Source organism: Perca fluviatilis, chromosome 2, assembly GCF_010015445.1.
Source record: "Perca fluviatilis chromosome 2, GENO_Pfluv_1.0, whole genome shotgun sequence".
In the NCBI taxonomy this organism is placed as follows: domain Eukaryota; kingdom Metazoa; phylum Chordata; class Actinopteri; order Perciformes; family Percidae; genus Perca; species Perca fluviatilis.
The window spans coordinates 39,526,067-39,542,538 of NC_053113.1; the positions used below are offsets into that span (position 1 = coordinate 39,526,067).

Consider the following 16,472-nt stretch of genomic DNA (forward strand, 5'->3'; position numbering starts at 1 on the left):
TCCAAGTCAAAAGTGTGCTTTCAGCTAAAGCCACAGGCCCTCACCCAGACCCCATGATCTCACTCCCTCTGGTTTTAGCCTCTCACACGGACAGTCATGATGATTTTCTACTTCGCGACTCAGAGCTCACCTTTAAATCACTGCCGTCACCATACCCTAATTTTGGCTTTGATACCAAAACTAAGCGTAGTATGTAAAAAAAAAATCGGTTGATTCTTCATCGTTGTCGTCTTAGTTGGCTAAATGTTTCCATATGCTACTGCCGGCACCAGTTTGAACAACCATCTCATGTGCATTTGGATTATTAAAGATTCAGTGCATGATGTGACACTCTTACCAAGTTCTCATTTGTTTGACTTGGTTGAAATTTGCGCTGACTGCTAAATTCCAATTCAGCGTAAACTTTCCATTCTTTCTTCTTCTTTTAGCTGTCTGTGTTCCGTTACATACATTTACAGCCTCTGAAAGTGAACCTGAAGTGTAATTTCAGTCAACATATTTCATGTTTTTTTGAAGTATAACAAATTCTTTAAATGCGTTTTCATCCCCTATTATTATTACTATTATTCATTCTGTAAAAGTATTAAAGATTATTATGTCTTCCCGTAGACCGTGCACTTGTTGTCCCTCTGGGTCAAAATGGCTTTTTTTCCAACGTTTTTTGACACTTTTTGAAATGTTTTTGTCACTTTTTTAAATCCATGGTCAATAAACATAATTTAAATGACATAATACCTATTGCTTTTGTTTAAAAAAACAGAAATTTTGACTGAAAGTTAAGATCAGAGGATGTTGAGTGGATCACAGTTTATTTCAAATGCTATTAAAATTGTAAAAAAAAAAAACACAATTCTATGAAAGTGATCATTAATTTTACCTGCCAAGAATGTTATATTGCTTCCATACAACGTCCATCCACACATCCATGTTATTTTGGGGCAATTTGGTTCTGAGAAACTCATAATTTTGATATAAAAATGGGTCAACTTTGACCCGAGGACAACACAAGACATGCATATTTGTAAGTATTCTCGCATTGCACTGATTTCGTATGCTTCTGTTGGTCTTCCCGGCAGGAGCAACTGATGCAGCCGCCTCCACCTCCTCTTCCTCCAGTTTTGTCAACGGAGCCACCAGTAAGAACCTGCCGGCCGTGCAGACGGTGGCCCCCATGCCTGAAGACACAGAAGAAAACATGAGGTACAACAGGGCCCTCTCTGTTCACTCGTATTTCCTGTGTTAGTAAACTCTCTTTATTCCAATTGTGTGACTTGTGTATAAAATCTACTCATACGCAGAGCTGTGTGTGAAGCTTATCTCTTTTTTTTATTTATTTTTTTTTTTTATTTCAACACAAGAGTATATGTACAAAAGTTCCCACAGATACGAAGTGAGAGGATTATTTATTAGTGAAGCTTATCTTTTAAACACGTTTTTTTTCCTTCAAGTTCTTCTTGTCATTTTTCTAGTTTTTATGTTTTTGATTTCCCTTTGAACTGATTGATTTCTTTGACCTAATCTGACCTAATGTGATGGATAACTACGGCGTCTGTATGCTCACCTTGGCTGAGACCATTTTCTTTGTCGCTACATAGTCAAAACAGAAGACCACAAATAAAAGGGAGGTGTGTTTTGTAAACAGTTTGGCCTAATTATTTGTGGGCATTTGTCTATTTCTGTGTGTACATGTCTCCCTCACTTGTTAATAGTTTGTTACAGACGTCCTTAGTCCTGCTCTCCCCCTGACTGCCGAGAGCCCAGGTCTTTCTCCAGCCTCTGTCTCTCTTTCTCTTTTCAGTTGCCATGGCAGCAGTAACCGCCATCACTTAGTGTTACTGTGAAGTCAATGATAGTACTATCTCGCTGCAGAGCCTTATACTGTATTATAGATGAGGGGAAAAAAACATCCAAGCTGAACTGCCTGCTCCAGTCTACTGACAATAAATATGTGTATAATTATGTATTTTATAAGATGTATTATTTAAATAGTTCATGAGCCCAACCATTTAGTCACAAAGCAACATGAAGCAAGTACTGCCTGTGGTTTCCTTTTTCATTTTTCTCTCTATTTCAGTGCCTTTTGTGAAGTGGACCAGTGTCCACTACGCCAGGGACTGACACCTCCCGAGCTCAAACCCTTTAGCTCCCTGACAGGATTACAAGCAGCCTCCAGAGATGCAGGCCAGTGTCTTAGGCAAGGACATTCATGTTAGCCACCTAGACCCCATTCACCCTGCTTTTAATGCTAGTCTGTCATCCCTCTGCTGTGTTTTCCCAGGTTGCTGCTGGAAGGCAGATTACACTACACACTCATGCAAATCCTAAAGCCAACCTTTCCTCTCCCCTCTCTCTGTTTCTCTCTATCCTGCCGCTTTCTGCCCATCTTAGCTGGGAAAACAAGCCTCTGCTCACCTCATGCTGCCTAGTATTTGTGTGTGTACACATACCGTAGGAGCACAGAGATATGTTTCAGCTTGAGTCGTATCTCTGCTTGTATACCAGTCTGAGTTGTATGGCTGCATGACTCCAGCTCAGTTTCTCTGAGGTGCTCAGATAATGTCAGGCAGCAGCATGTAGTGACTGTATAGGAGATAAGGAACTTCCCTCTGCAGTCTGGAACAACTGTGATTCCATGTGCAAGCCTGGTAACATGTCACAACAAAGAATGCAAACAACTGCTCAGAAATCCTCTTTGAATGCAAAAAAACAAAAAACAAAACAGTGTTAACGTGGCTTTTCGACAACATAAAATATTATCTTATCGACATATCCAGTGATAGCAACCATAATCCCGTGACTCTCCATCTTGGTTTGCACCCTTGGAAATGTGTTGGTTACCCTCTGCACCCACCAGGACTCCGTCAGTCTGGCTACACACTAACTGGTGTTAGCTGTGTGCACTGGGACGACTGGGAGGCCCCTCACTGCTCTTTTTCTGCCTCACCCTTGATGGAAGGCGCACAGCGCTACCTCCCTTTACATTTCTACTTCTAATTCAAGTGTCTAATCTCCTTTTGTGACTTCTATCTTGGTGTCTTTTCTTTGACAGCATTACTACGAAGCTAGAGAGGGCTTTGGAGAAGGTGGCACCCCTGCTGAGAGAGATCTTCGTGGACTTTGCACCCTTTCTGTCACGCACCCTGCTGGGCAGCCATGGGCAGGAGCTGCTCATAGAAGGTACAGATGTTTTTTTTTTAATTCCCCAAGCTGTGTGTGGAGTCCTGCCCCTATCACCCTACCGTTGTATGAACTACATTACATGTCGCTGCCTCATTGATGGATGTATACGCAGTAGTAGGTGTTGACAGCAGAGTCACTGTTTTGCACACAAGCTGGGAGTCTGTCACAGTCTGATTAAATCTGCTTTCCCTTTCATTCATCTTGTGACATCTGCATGTTTTGTCTCCCTCATGAGTCACTCCACATATTGAGGACTATTTCGAGATGTAGTATTTTTAAACATCAGTGTTTCACAGTCACAACAGATGTTATGTTGAAATGAATGTTGGAATGATTGGTGGCCTTCGCCTCATGCCAATGATATTTTTAGCATCTCCTGGTCACCGTGCTGCTTTGGTGGATTTTTTTCTTTGTTTTTTTGGTCAATTTCTCTTTTTTTTTAAAGAATGGATATATGGGTACCGATTTTTGTCAGATGGTTTGCAATTTTAGGAAAAACTGAAAGATTGAACTGTATTAACGTTTTTTGTGCAGAAACATGGAAAGTAAAATTAATGTCTAAGAGGTAGTAATGGTTTGGCTATAGCACTGCAAGTGGACTCTCTGTCACAATAAAAACGGCCTTCAAGATGAATGTCTGGACCATAAAAGCCTCATGCTTTTATTTTAAACAGCATTACAAAAGTCACATTGCATATTTAAAGTGCTGGTCTGACTGGCTGGGCTTGGATGTGCACAGTGTTTTTTGCAGAAGCGTGCAATATTTCTGCAGCACTCCACTCTGTGCTCCAGTCTTATTTCCTGGTGGTTGTGTGAAGGCTCCCAGGGCCTTCCTCAGGCCTCAGGTTGGCAGTCCCTCACCGTACTACTTGTGCCTGACCTCAAGGATTGTCTGCCTGCATGCGTGTGTGTGCCGCTCCATTCCCAACGCTTGTTTTGGCTTGCATTTACAACAACACACTGCCAACACACACACACACACACACACACACACACACACACACACACACACACCACACACACACACACACACACACACACACTGTCTGTGTGTACACCATGTGGAATATTATGTGTGTGGCCTCCAGTCTTTTGACTTGCAGTTTGCACAAAGTGAAATGATATCTCTGTGTTTTTTCACTGCCAAAGTCTTTACTTTTAAGTGTAAACTAAACCGATATTAGTTTCAGAGACCTATGCGGAGAATGACAGCAGGCTGAAAGAATGCATTCCCATGACTTTATTAAAGTTGGATCCAGAAGAAGTTGTCTGACACATGTCCACTTTCCTAAGGATTGTTTTTTTGCACTTTATTTGTGTGTAATTAGTTGCTGCCAATATTATAGTGTTTTAAATATCAAATATATTTAGTTTTGCTATGGTTCTTTTTGATATTAAGCAGACAGGATTTTCATTTTTATTTAAATCAGGATTTGTTACTGGTATTTAATTAATAAATTAAGCCTTGAAAGTAATTGACTTACTGCAGGAATGCTTACTAATGAGCAGGGTCTTGTTTAATACTGTATAAACCAATCCAGTAAAAATGATTGGTGAAATGATGAAATAAGTTCTCGTCTACAGTCATTAAAAGAAGATTTAATGTATTACGGGGTTTTTTTTCCAGCCAGCAAAGTTCCACAAACAGCCACATGTTTTTCCTCCACACATCATGCGTATACCATACATTATCTATATACATATGTAAATAGCCATGCGGGTAAGCCATGCACATGTGCCAGGGCTACTCACTCAAACTCAGGGAAAAGGGATGAAAAATCAGGTAGCGTAGCCTTGACAAGTGTGAAAATGTCTGTTACCCTTTCACTCAAAGTCTGTCAGCAGACTGACCAAGCTGCCAAACCAGAGCTGAGCTGAGAGTGTAACCCCACAAACAAGGACGTAGACGGACAGCTCGTCCTCAGTGCTCCTCACCAGGCGTGTTTAACCCTTTCTGGGAAAAGTGCGCCCTGACATGAATTAGAGCAGGTTTATCAGACAAAACAAATGCACAGATTTAAAATCTTCAACTGTATTGGCTCTGTCCCAGTTGCAGTCTGTTTGTCCAAATGGTCGAGCTCTTCCCCCCCTCTTTTTCTTCTTCTTCCTGGCCCTTCCCAGGCTCACAGTTGAAATACTGTGCTGTAGTGCAAAGGCGCTCCATTTACCAGTAATTACCAGTCATCCATCACTCCTTAGATTGCCCAGGGTCAAGCCCCCCTGTGCCCCGTGTGCCCCTTTGCCTCACCCTATTCCTTCAACCCCCCTTGCAGACATGTGGTCACTGCGGCAATTATGTTGAGTGCACCCTGAGCTTTACACTTGGAGTTGGTGGGTAAGTCCTGTGTGCGAACACTGCTGCTGTTGTGATGCCTGCCGCCTGCTTCTTGCTGTCCCCTGAGTGGCCCAGCCTGCCGGCGCATTGCCCCACAATGCCACATTCACCCGTGCCTTAACCCTGCCCTGTTTACAGGAAAGGAATGGCAGGCCGTGTTTAAATAGAATGCATTTAGTTTGTCTACCAGCACAAGGCCAGGGTCAGTTGGCCACCTGACTCCTGTGTCAGACCGGCCTGACTTATGGCTCAACATGTCACTGCTATAACAAGAGGTCAGCGGTGGCACTCTGTGTACAAGAGAAGGGTCACATCCTCTCAGAGTATTTACAATACGCTCCCTCGGACACTCTCCGCTCATGCATAGAGACGGATGGGGAATCAGCGAGCAAAGCATCCATCCAGCCAGTGTTCAGAATATTTTGCATTCTTTGTTACGTACTACTACATAGCTAATTTCAACATTTTATTCACAGTGCAGTCACAGCAGGGTGCAGATACTGTTGCACATGCCAGTTAGTTATACAGCGTGGAGTCTGTTGTCCCCTCTGAAAGGTGTTCAGATGTCGACTGTTATTCTAATGCCACTCCCTGAGAATTCAGTCATTGTGATAACAGCCAATATTTCTTATTGTAGATGTTGGACTGTGTGTACTGCACAACTCGTGCAAACCTTAACTGAAATCTTAAATTAGGAATATTCTGTTCTCTCCTCTGATTGACACCCCGTCCTCCATGAAACAATGGCAGCTGTGTGGAACAGAGCTCTACTCCTGCCAGCCTATAATGAGTCCTCAAGAGTTGCATTCTTTCCTTTACTAATGACTGCACCTTTAATGGTTCTCGCCAAGTGCAACAGGAGGAGCTGGAGGCGCAGAATACGAGACCAGTTGCAGCCATTGTTACTGCAAATGAGCTTTTCACACCTGCCCTTGTTTCATTAGAGAGTTGTCTGCTTCTGCGGCTCACCGTCTGCAGAATGGAGATGAGGAAAGAAGCTGTGAATGTCTGTGTTCACTTCTGTGAGCATGTGTGCATGTGTGAAGTGTGTGTGTGTGTGTAGGAGGTGTTCGCATGTAGATGTGTGATCTGTTCTGTGCACATGCACAGTTTTATGATGGGTGAATTTGAAGCACAATTTAAGAGGCTTACAAATTGCTTGTCACTTTGCCTGCAATTTATTTTACTGTATGCCAAAAACAATAAAGCTTCGTCCAAGTTCTATACTGTATAAAAAAAAAAAAACTGAGTATTTATTTAACTATGTATTTAAGTATTATCTTGTACTGCCACATAACTGATGAAATAACTACTGAATATTCATACAGATATTCTGTGCTAAATACTACCTTTATGGTTAATATCTAATTCTGTGAATCTGTTTTGTCTCTACAGGTCTCGTGTGTATGAAGTCAAGCACCTCAGTGGTGGAGCTCGTCATGCTGCTTTGTTCTCAGGTGAGTTTTTTTCCTTTCTCCTCCTCTTCTTCACAATCCTCTTTCCCAGCCTGTCGTTGTCTTTTTCTCTAGGTCCCATCCTCTCTTCTACTACACTTCTCTTGAAAACATTCCTGTCAACAATATGCCGAGATCTGTTCGGGGCTGGTTTCTAATTGGACACGGTCAATTTAACAGAACATTTCACTCACCTATTTAACTCATTAAAAGATATACTTTGAACACACAAAATAATAGGTTCAGTCTTTATCTAAAACTGTGGATATTTTAATTTAAATGTATGGTTAGTGCTTTGTTAAATTCTAAGGGCACTGTCTTATTTCAGAGATTGAAGTTTTTTAATCTCTGCTGAAGCTTTGCTTATCATTGTTTTTTGTTGTAAAATGTTCCATAAGCGAATTGTCCAAACCGATGACGACATACAGACGCAAACAGCTCTCTGAGACTCCAGCGACTTTCTCACTACACCCCAGAGCTTTAATCCAGAGCCCTCCTTTAGAGAAGCAGCCCCACCTCATGCATCGCTGCGAGTGACTGATCACCTCCAAGCTGACCCTCTGAATCTCTTGTTAAGCCCTTGTTTTAGAGAAGGTCAAAGCCCCGATGTAGCAGTTAGAACAGGAGATATTTAACATACCTTCTGTCAGCCCATCAGTCTTGCGCCAGGAGCCCATAAGGAAGCCATTACTTGGTGCCTCTTTGTGGATCCAGACTACAGGGCCACAGCCTTGAGGAGGTGGATTGCCACTATGTGCGCTCCGTGGTATCCGCAGTCCAAAGCCCTCTTCAGCAGGGAGCTCAGCCTCTGTTATATGGAGGCCATTATTCAAGGGCTTTCCTCTGAAGAAACGTACATAAAACGCGCAGCCAGCATTGAGTTATTGTCTCTCTTTGGAAGGTTTTTGACGGGCTCCTTTTTGCACTGCTTTTCTGTCTGTAGAGTGTCTGTGGGAAGTTGCTTTTTCTAGCTCTAGGATTTATTGCAGATGAGAGCGTCAGCATGCTGTTAAGGTTTGAGTCCATCCCCCCTTTGCACAGATAGCATTACTGCGGCTCCAGAGGTTCCTGCCATTAGGGGCTCTAGGGATGAAACTCAGGCTGAGATATCGATCAGACAGCGAGGCCTTAAAGCTGGACTATATAGCTCACTGTCCTTATGCAACCTTTCAAATAGAGATGAGCCACTGCCCGGTATCCTAATGCTGCACCATTAGTAATGAATCCTGTTATGTTGCCAGCTAATGTGATTTTAAAAAATCCCACTGTAATGATGGAGAATTGTTATCAGTGTTATATTACTTCTCTCAGGTGACAAAGCTGAGATATTTAGAGTTTTATCATGAGCAAATATAATGTTTGTTCAGACTAGGGCTGCACAATATATATTTTTTTAATCGTCATCACGATATCAAGTGGCGCAATAAACACAATGCGAAAGACACTCCGGGATTTTTTGTGTAAGTCAAAAGTAAAATCGGTATAAAGCTGCACTTTTAAAAAGTAAATGTAACTAAATTCTTTTTTTAGTGGTGGCTTTTATGTTCAAATTCAATGTTCAATTTGTTCAATAAAAGAATGTTGGAAATAATTTCCTTTCATTTATTTTAAAGTCAACAAGCAAGCTGTTGCATTTTAGCAGAATACTGAAAGCAGCAGTCAGGCAGAACTGAGTAGACTTCAATATTTATCGCAAGTGATATCGTTATTGTGATATGACTTTAATATTTATCGCGAGTAATATCGTTATCGCGATATTCAACAAAGTTATTGCATATTTTCCTCCTATCGTGCAGCCCTGGTTCTGACTGTGAATTACATTGCAATAAACTCCTAATTAATGTCTTTGGTATCACATACTGTATCTCAAGTGCTTTCAAAAAGCACAGCAAGTCTTCTCAGATGCAGGGTGAGCTTTTGCTGACATCACTATGAAATGCCAACTTTGACATATCCCTCACATATTTCAACATTAATGTTTTAAGACAGCGAGGGGGGCACTTAGCTGACCTTTAGTCCCTATCTGTTTTGTGACCTGTCAGTTTTGTGAATGAATTGGTGCTAATGATCTGCCTTTTCTTATTTATGCATACTAATCGCAGCAATCATCGTGTGGCTGGCCACGGCTGCAGACACTGTGTGTCTCTCCTCAGCCTGGGCAGCTGAAGGGAAAGGTCAAGCAGCTCTGTTTCTTGTAACAGCTTAAACATACAGGGGGGATCTAGAGTGGAGCCACAGAGATTTAGTGATGGAAGCCCTCCAGATGTGGAGAGTATTGTGGAGCAAAGCAGAGAAGATAAAAGCAAAAGCTCCCGCAGAATGACAGGTTGGATTGAAACACCACAAATACTTAGTGCCCTGCTGAATTTCAGGAAGATTGAAGTAGGAGGAGAGAAAATCTTATCAAGCCCAGAAAAGCGTTCTGTGGGATGGGAGTTGTGGGATTTTAGGTCCGCCAAAAGGGGGTGGGTTTTTCCAAAGATAGATGGAAGAATGGTATAAACTTGCAGCGTCGTCGTTAACTGTCCAGCATTTCCCAGTGTTGCATGTTGCTTTTAGCGAATTGTTTGGTTCTCCACAGAAATGTACTCCAGTCTTTGGGTTTATCGCTCTCATTAACATTGTTTCCGGCAGGCAGATGTTTTCAGCAAAAAAGCTCTGGCAAAAAGACTGTATACAACCTGTCCAATAGGAAACACAGTTTTGGCAAGTTGTGGGATCATTTTTTTTAGGAGTTTGTGGAAAATAAAACCTATGATTTAAAAAATGAAGTGACTATTGGACTTTCATTTGTCAGATTGTCCTAAAATCCTAAAAAAAAGAGAATACAGAATAACGGCTGGATACATAAGTAGGCAATTGTTAGCTTCCGAGTAAATCCTAACAACATCGGGCAACAATATGCCGAGGGTGTTTTCAGTTTATTGTGGAGCTCTTCTGCCCCTAGAAGGCCAAAAACTCAATTAATGCAGTTTTAAATCCAATTTCAAAATATCCAAGCTACTGAACAAACTTCCAACGGCTGGATGTGCTGCACCCTGGTCATGTTCTGCATTTACATCAAGGATCACATCTCTTGCACATCAGGCCTAATTCCCTTCAAATGGACAGCAGAGGAATCTCTGTAATCACAGGCAGCCTCCTCTGGGAGCTCTGTTGTCCTGTTAAAAGAAAAAAAGGGAGAAAAAAGAGCCTCTGAAGTGCTATCTCAGCTGTCAACAAGCATACCTCAGACAAGATACAAAATTTGACTAGTTCATGCTATACCTCCACTGACCTTCTGGCACTTTCCTGGCAACGCCCTCAGTGTCACATCTGCCTTGATTTCTGTATTTATTTTTGTCACGTGAGCATGGTGCAAGTGGAACCTCAGAAGACTGGCTGTGCATGATCCCTGTCCAAATCAGGAACCGCTTATTCCAGGCAGATACTGCAGCAGAGGAGGGGGTCATGGGGAACATTTGGAGACCAGATGCTCAGCAGTTTGTCAGCACCATCTCCCTGACTTAACGCATTGTAGGGTCAGAGTGTCCACTCTTGCGTGAATCAGTATGTGTCAGGCACGACAACTGTGTACAAAAACACAGGCTCATACATAATAATGTCAATGTCAGTTATTCTGGTACTATACACAACACATGCTGCTTACCTTGTCCAGACATTGGCATAGAACAAACAGTGTCTATCGCTGATCTACAACTACAGATTATATACCCCCATTCAGTATATTCTTTTAGTTAGAATTGGAAATAATATTTATTTCTGCAAATTTCCAATGGATAGTCATGTTCAAAGGCTCCTTACAATATGTGAGTAGCCTTGAGTTGCATATACATTAGTAGCCCTCAGGACTGAAAACCTTTTTTTTTTTTTTCTTCATTTTCCTCAGTTTTCCCTCCTCTTTTGAACTGTGGCCTCCTCTGTTTTCTCTTCCATTTGCACCTCAGTGAGGGTACAGGAGAGCTTAATTTCCCACAGTGAAAAGGCGCGCTCTCAAACTGCTTTTTAATCATTTCCAGAGCATGTTGTGAGACAGCAAGTGCTGGCATTCTGGCCCAGGGCTCGGATCCCTTCCAGGCGCACACTGCAGGGCTCGGCGAGCCTGCTCAGTAATCTGTCACTGGAAGGGACAGAGGAAATGGCTGTATTTTAGTGAGAGGATACAGTTTCATCCCACAATTACATCTCTCCTGTGTTTACAGATCTTTTCACAGAGGAAGAAAGGATGGTCACATTGGCTGTGGAAGATTTCAGCTTTCTATAACCATAATGTTTTTTCTCAAAGGATATATGAACTAAATGCATACTTTACCCACTTAAATTACAAGATATGAAATGTAATCTAGATTACAGTTTAAATATGCAATTTGGATGGTGAAATGTGATTCTTGTCATACATTTCTGAAAGATCTTGTTGCATATTGGCTCAAAATGGTATTTGATACTTCTACTCTGCCAGCTTAACTAAAGCTGTTTGAGAAAGTGTTTTTTTTTTCTTCATTCCTGTGTTAGCTTTTAGCTTTAGTGCCTTCTTTTTAAACCCACATCTAATATTGATTACAAGGATGTCATTATTTTTTTATTTTGTACTTTTAACAAACCATTCACAGCCCAAGAACAAAACAAAACCGCACTCTTCTGTAAGTAACGAATCACAAATGTGTTTCATTTCAGGAATGGCAGAACTCCATTCAGAAGAACGCTGGCCTGGCTTTCATTGAGCTAATCAACGAAGGCAGGTAATGTATCCATTCACTGCAATACATAAGGTCCGCCAAGCAGCGGTTTATTCACGCTTGTGGTATAAGTATGTACTTTAAAAAAATATTCTTCTCCCTGGTGGCCATAAAAGGGTGGTTGGACCAAGTAGCAAGCCCTAAATTAGCTCTAAACCTCTTGGTGGCTGCTCTGCCTGTTGTACTGTGTTTATCTCTCTGTCTGTCTCCCTCCCTCTTCCTCTGGTCTCTGGGTGTGGCCAGACTCAGGGTTTTCCATAGAGCAGATCAGGGGCGGCTCAGCCTCCTTGCCCATCTGCTGACCCATCTGGCCAGGCCTTCTCTATGCCCGGGCTCTTGCTGCATCCCAGCCGGGCTCCTCTGAGTCCCCTGCTGGCCCTGCAACAAAGAGCTTCAGTCAGTTGGGCCACACGGCGCTGTCCAGGGTGCTGCTGACAGACGCATCATTTCCCCGGTGTTACTCAAGTCTCTGCACACCTGCTCTGCTTAACTAGACAGATCTAGAGGTAGCTAGAGTCTGGTGAATCGGTTTGCCTTACAAGGCGTGGCTGACAAAGACGTTGTTTCTGCAGCATGTGCAACAACACATCCAGCAGGCAGTTGTGTGCTGTGTCTCTGTTTCATGATGCAGCTGTTTGAAAGCAAAGACACTTCTTAAAACATAGTGAAAATGCCCTGAAATGACTAAAATAGCAATCACTTTATTATTACCACTGCCCTTCTCTAGCATGGCTGTAGCTGTATGCCATCATCCATGTAAGAGAACTGCCCCAGGTGTCCATGTTGATACATGCAGTTTTATTTGACACATTATCACAGAGCTCCCTTAAGGTACAGTGTCTTTAAGTAAGAGGGTCAAAAAGTAAAATCTTCAGGGACCACAATGTTGACCCCTGACTCTTATAAAATATATGTTTTTTTAAAGGCACAGTCTGATTATAGTAGAGATGTAACGATACACTCAACTCAAGGTTCGATATAGGGCTGCATGGTATTTAGTTTCATCGTCTACATCGCGATGTGCGCGTGTGCAATAGTCACGTTGCAGGATGTGCGCTGTTGACCTATAACTTTTTTGCTGCTTGATAGAAAAGTCAACTTTTACCGTAGTCCTTTTTACATGACTGTTACCGGCCGACCCTTAAAGACAGGTGGCCATGTGGGCAACGCAAGGGGTAAGCTTCACTTCAGAACTCGAACCTCCTATGGCGCCATTTTGATGCTACCTAACGATCACCCGCCGTTAACATCCCATTGACTGCCATTCATTTTGACGTCACTTTGACAGTGAATAACTTTACATCTGAAGCGTTTAAAGACTCTTTTTGTCCATTGTTTATTTCTAAAGAAACACGACAATGTATAAAAGGCTCCATTACCTTGTACCTCACGTTATGGCTCCGTAGCAGACGCTTTTGTAAAAATAGGCTAACGATTGTGTCATAACCAAGTGACTTACTGTCGCACAGTAGAGGAATTACCGTATAGTACAGGAGAAGCTCGCAGGCAGTTTCGACTTACATTAGCTGTTTAGGTTTAATTACTAATGTTAACTAGCATGTTAGTTAGCAATAATTAGCCTGTGCCTATGTTATCTCCTTACATATACCTACACTCTCCGTCTCTGTAAGATTGGGAATGATTGAGATTTGTCTTGGCACAGCTACCAGAAGACTTATAACTTTCAGACACGTTGCTTACGTCACATTTACGTTGTCTCTGTCAGTTGGAGGCTGCGCAGTAAAGCTGGCCATCACCGGAAAAGTGCTTCTAATATCCTTCACTGGTCTCCGTCCAGAGCAACGGGATCCGTTGGTCCATTATATATATGTCAATGTTCAGAACTCGAACCTCCTATGGCGCCATTTTGATGCTACCTAACGATCACCCGCCGTTAGCATCCCATTGACTGCCATTCATTTTGACGTCACTTTGACAGTGAATAACTTTACATCTGAAGCGTTTAAAGACTCTTTTTGTCCATTGTTTATTTCTAAAGAAACACGACAATGTATAAAAGGCTCCATTACCTTGTACCTCACGTTATGGCTCCGTAGCAGACGTTTTTATAACAATAGGCTAACGATTGTGTCATAACCACGCGACTTACTGTCACACAGTAGAAAAATTACCGTACAGTACAGGAGGAGCTCAGCTGTTTAGGTTTAATTACTAATGTTAACTAGCATGTTAGTGATCAATAATTAGCCTGTGCTTATGTTATCTCCTTACATATACCTACACTCTCCGTCTCTATAAGATAGGGAATGATTGAGATTTCTCTTGGCACAGCTACCAGAAGACTTATAACTTTCAGACACGTTGCTCACGTCACATCTACATCTTCAGGCTCAGTTGGAGGCTGCTCAGTAACGTTCAGCCAGCACCGGAAAAGTGCTTCTAATATCCTTCACTGATCTCCGTCCAGAGACACAGGATCTGGTGGTCCAGTTTATATACTGTCTGTGGGGCAACGTGTGCGTGTGTGACGTAACGTCAGTCCGACGGGGGTTGTGATGGGAAGTGAGGCTCTCCCTTTGTTTGTACCGTAAGCAGCAGACACAGTGATGCACCTGCTTTTCCACGGGTAGTGAAGCTACAGTAGTCAGTGTTTAATGTTCGCTACAAAGATGGAAAAAAAAAAAACACCTGATAAATGCAACGTTATCACGACGTCTCCCGGCCATTTTTCACTGCAGAATTGCCAGAAAGCTTCGGAGCCGCTGGACGCTGGAAACGTAACATTAATCTACAACAGAAGTCGTGTCTGATATAACGCAATTTACTCTGATTTAAACGTACAATATGTAACTTTCTGCCGCTAGGGGTCTCTCAACCAAAACAATGGATGGTAAACAGTAAAACATGGACTTTTGATGACTTTGGGAAGTTGCAAGGAATTATGGGAGTTGTAGTTTTTATTGTTAAACACCATCGCTGATTAGAATGCATCTGTTCACGGACGATAGGTATGGTCGTTTTTTAGACATTTGAATGCAGAAATGTTACATAATTGTACCTTGAAGTGTTTTTGGACACGCAGTTTGTTGCTAGTGCGTGGCATGCAGGCTCTGCATGCACAGCCAACCACCAATCCCAATCAATGTTGATCAGTTTATCAAACAAACAAAGCAGGCCCTGCTAGTCGACCACAACCTAAAATTTAGAGGAAGCTAGACGCATGCATATAATATCATTAATTTTAGCCTGGATTGATAGTATTATATGAACACAATGGTGTCATGTGAGCCAACCAGTGTATTTAACAAACTCATTTCCCTCTCCAAAATCACTTCAGAAGAGTAATGTTAGTCACAGCGCTTACCTGCTTTGGTGTTTTTAAAGCAATAAAGTTTAACAAAAAAATGATTCATATTAGAAAAGTTCCTTTTTCATTTTTATTTTCTATGTAGACGCACTCCCCTAAAGAATCACCCCAGTAATCGACAATGATTTATTATTTCCAAATAGAGCTATTTATGTCATCTTGTAAACATTAGTCCTTTTTCATATCGCAGGGGGAAACAATGGCAATGGCAGTTTTTTTCCAGTATCGTGCAGCCCTATTCGATACGATTCATGATACGATTTTCTCACGATTTATTTTCCAGAATGAGCTGCAGACACATGACAAAAAAAAATATAGAAACTGTCCGAAACAACGGATGTGGCCTCTTATCAGAAGTGCAACTGAAATTGTATTTCATCTTATTCTCTCCTCTATTAAATAAATAAATAAAAAAACAAGAAGAGAGAAATTCCACATCAAAATAACTTCAAATAAATAAATGGGAAGATTACGCCCTGGGCTGTTTAAAAATTGCATCGCGGTTGTAATTTTTACACATCCATATCGATTTTTAACCGATTCACGATTCATCGATACATCCCCAGGTAATACACAAACAAATGTAACACTTCCAAAGACCAGTTTTATACTCAGACAGCTATGAACACTCGAATCCAGGCCAAGTGTGAAAACCTGTATTGGTTAGTGTTATCTGTCTATGAAATATTAACACAACAGTGTGGTAGAGAGCGTGCATCTCTTCTTCTCTCTCTCTCCATATATCACTCGTCAACTTGCTTTCTCGTCTATTCTTGGTTTCAAAACAAAGCTTGGCGTTGTCAGCCCCCGTCTTTGAACAGTCGACGTCTGTCTATTAATGAGTGCCTGTCAGCAGTTAAAGAGGCAATAGCAGCTGATGAACGCAGCCTCGGGATTACTGCCTCTCTTTGGGACAGGAGGGAAATTACAATCTGTATCAAGCACTGGAGAGGAACAGGGGCTGCTTTAATTAAAACAAAGCTGGCCTAATGGTGTGTAAAATGGCATCTAATCTACACACAGTAGCCAGGGTGTTCTCGATTATTAAAGATACTGGAATTTAAATGGGAATGTGGGCGGAGACCACGGTGCCTCCCGAGTCAGCCGTGTGAGAAGTTGTTCACGGCCAGACTTGCGAGCGATGCAGGCACTGGGTTGATCTTCTGGCCAGTGTGAAGGGATGCTCAGTCAATCAGGAGTATGCCAGACAGGCTTCAATGCTCTAATGACACTCCATTCCCTCCTTAATGCTACAGAGGGATCTGTCACTGACCTGCAGCCTTGCAACATAACACAGACAAATGATGCTGTTTACTAGACTGCCTTTTCAATGTTGCCCGATTCTGACAAGCTACAGTATATTTGCCTTAACCCTGCTCCTTCCTCAGGGGTGTCATTACAACAGATTTGAGCTAATAAAAAAAATCCTAATTCTTGAT

The 16,472-nt window shown here is 42.0% G+C and overlaps 1 protein-coding gene across 1 annotated transcript in view; it reads left to right on the forward strand.

Moving 5' to 3' along the window:
• nbeab (neurobeachin b) overlaps positions 1-16,472 on the forward strand; it is a 155,147-nt gene that overhangs the window by 32,685 nt on the left and 105,990 nt on the right. The window contains 4 exon segments of the mRNA XM_039781228.1: positions 1,077-1,200; positions 3,050-3,177; positions 6,911-6,972; positions 11,644-11,708. Coding sequence (XP_039637162.1) covers positions 1,077-1,200; positions 3,050-3,177; positions 6,911-6,972; positions 11,644-11,708 — 379 coding nt within the window.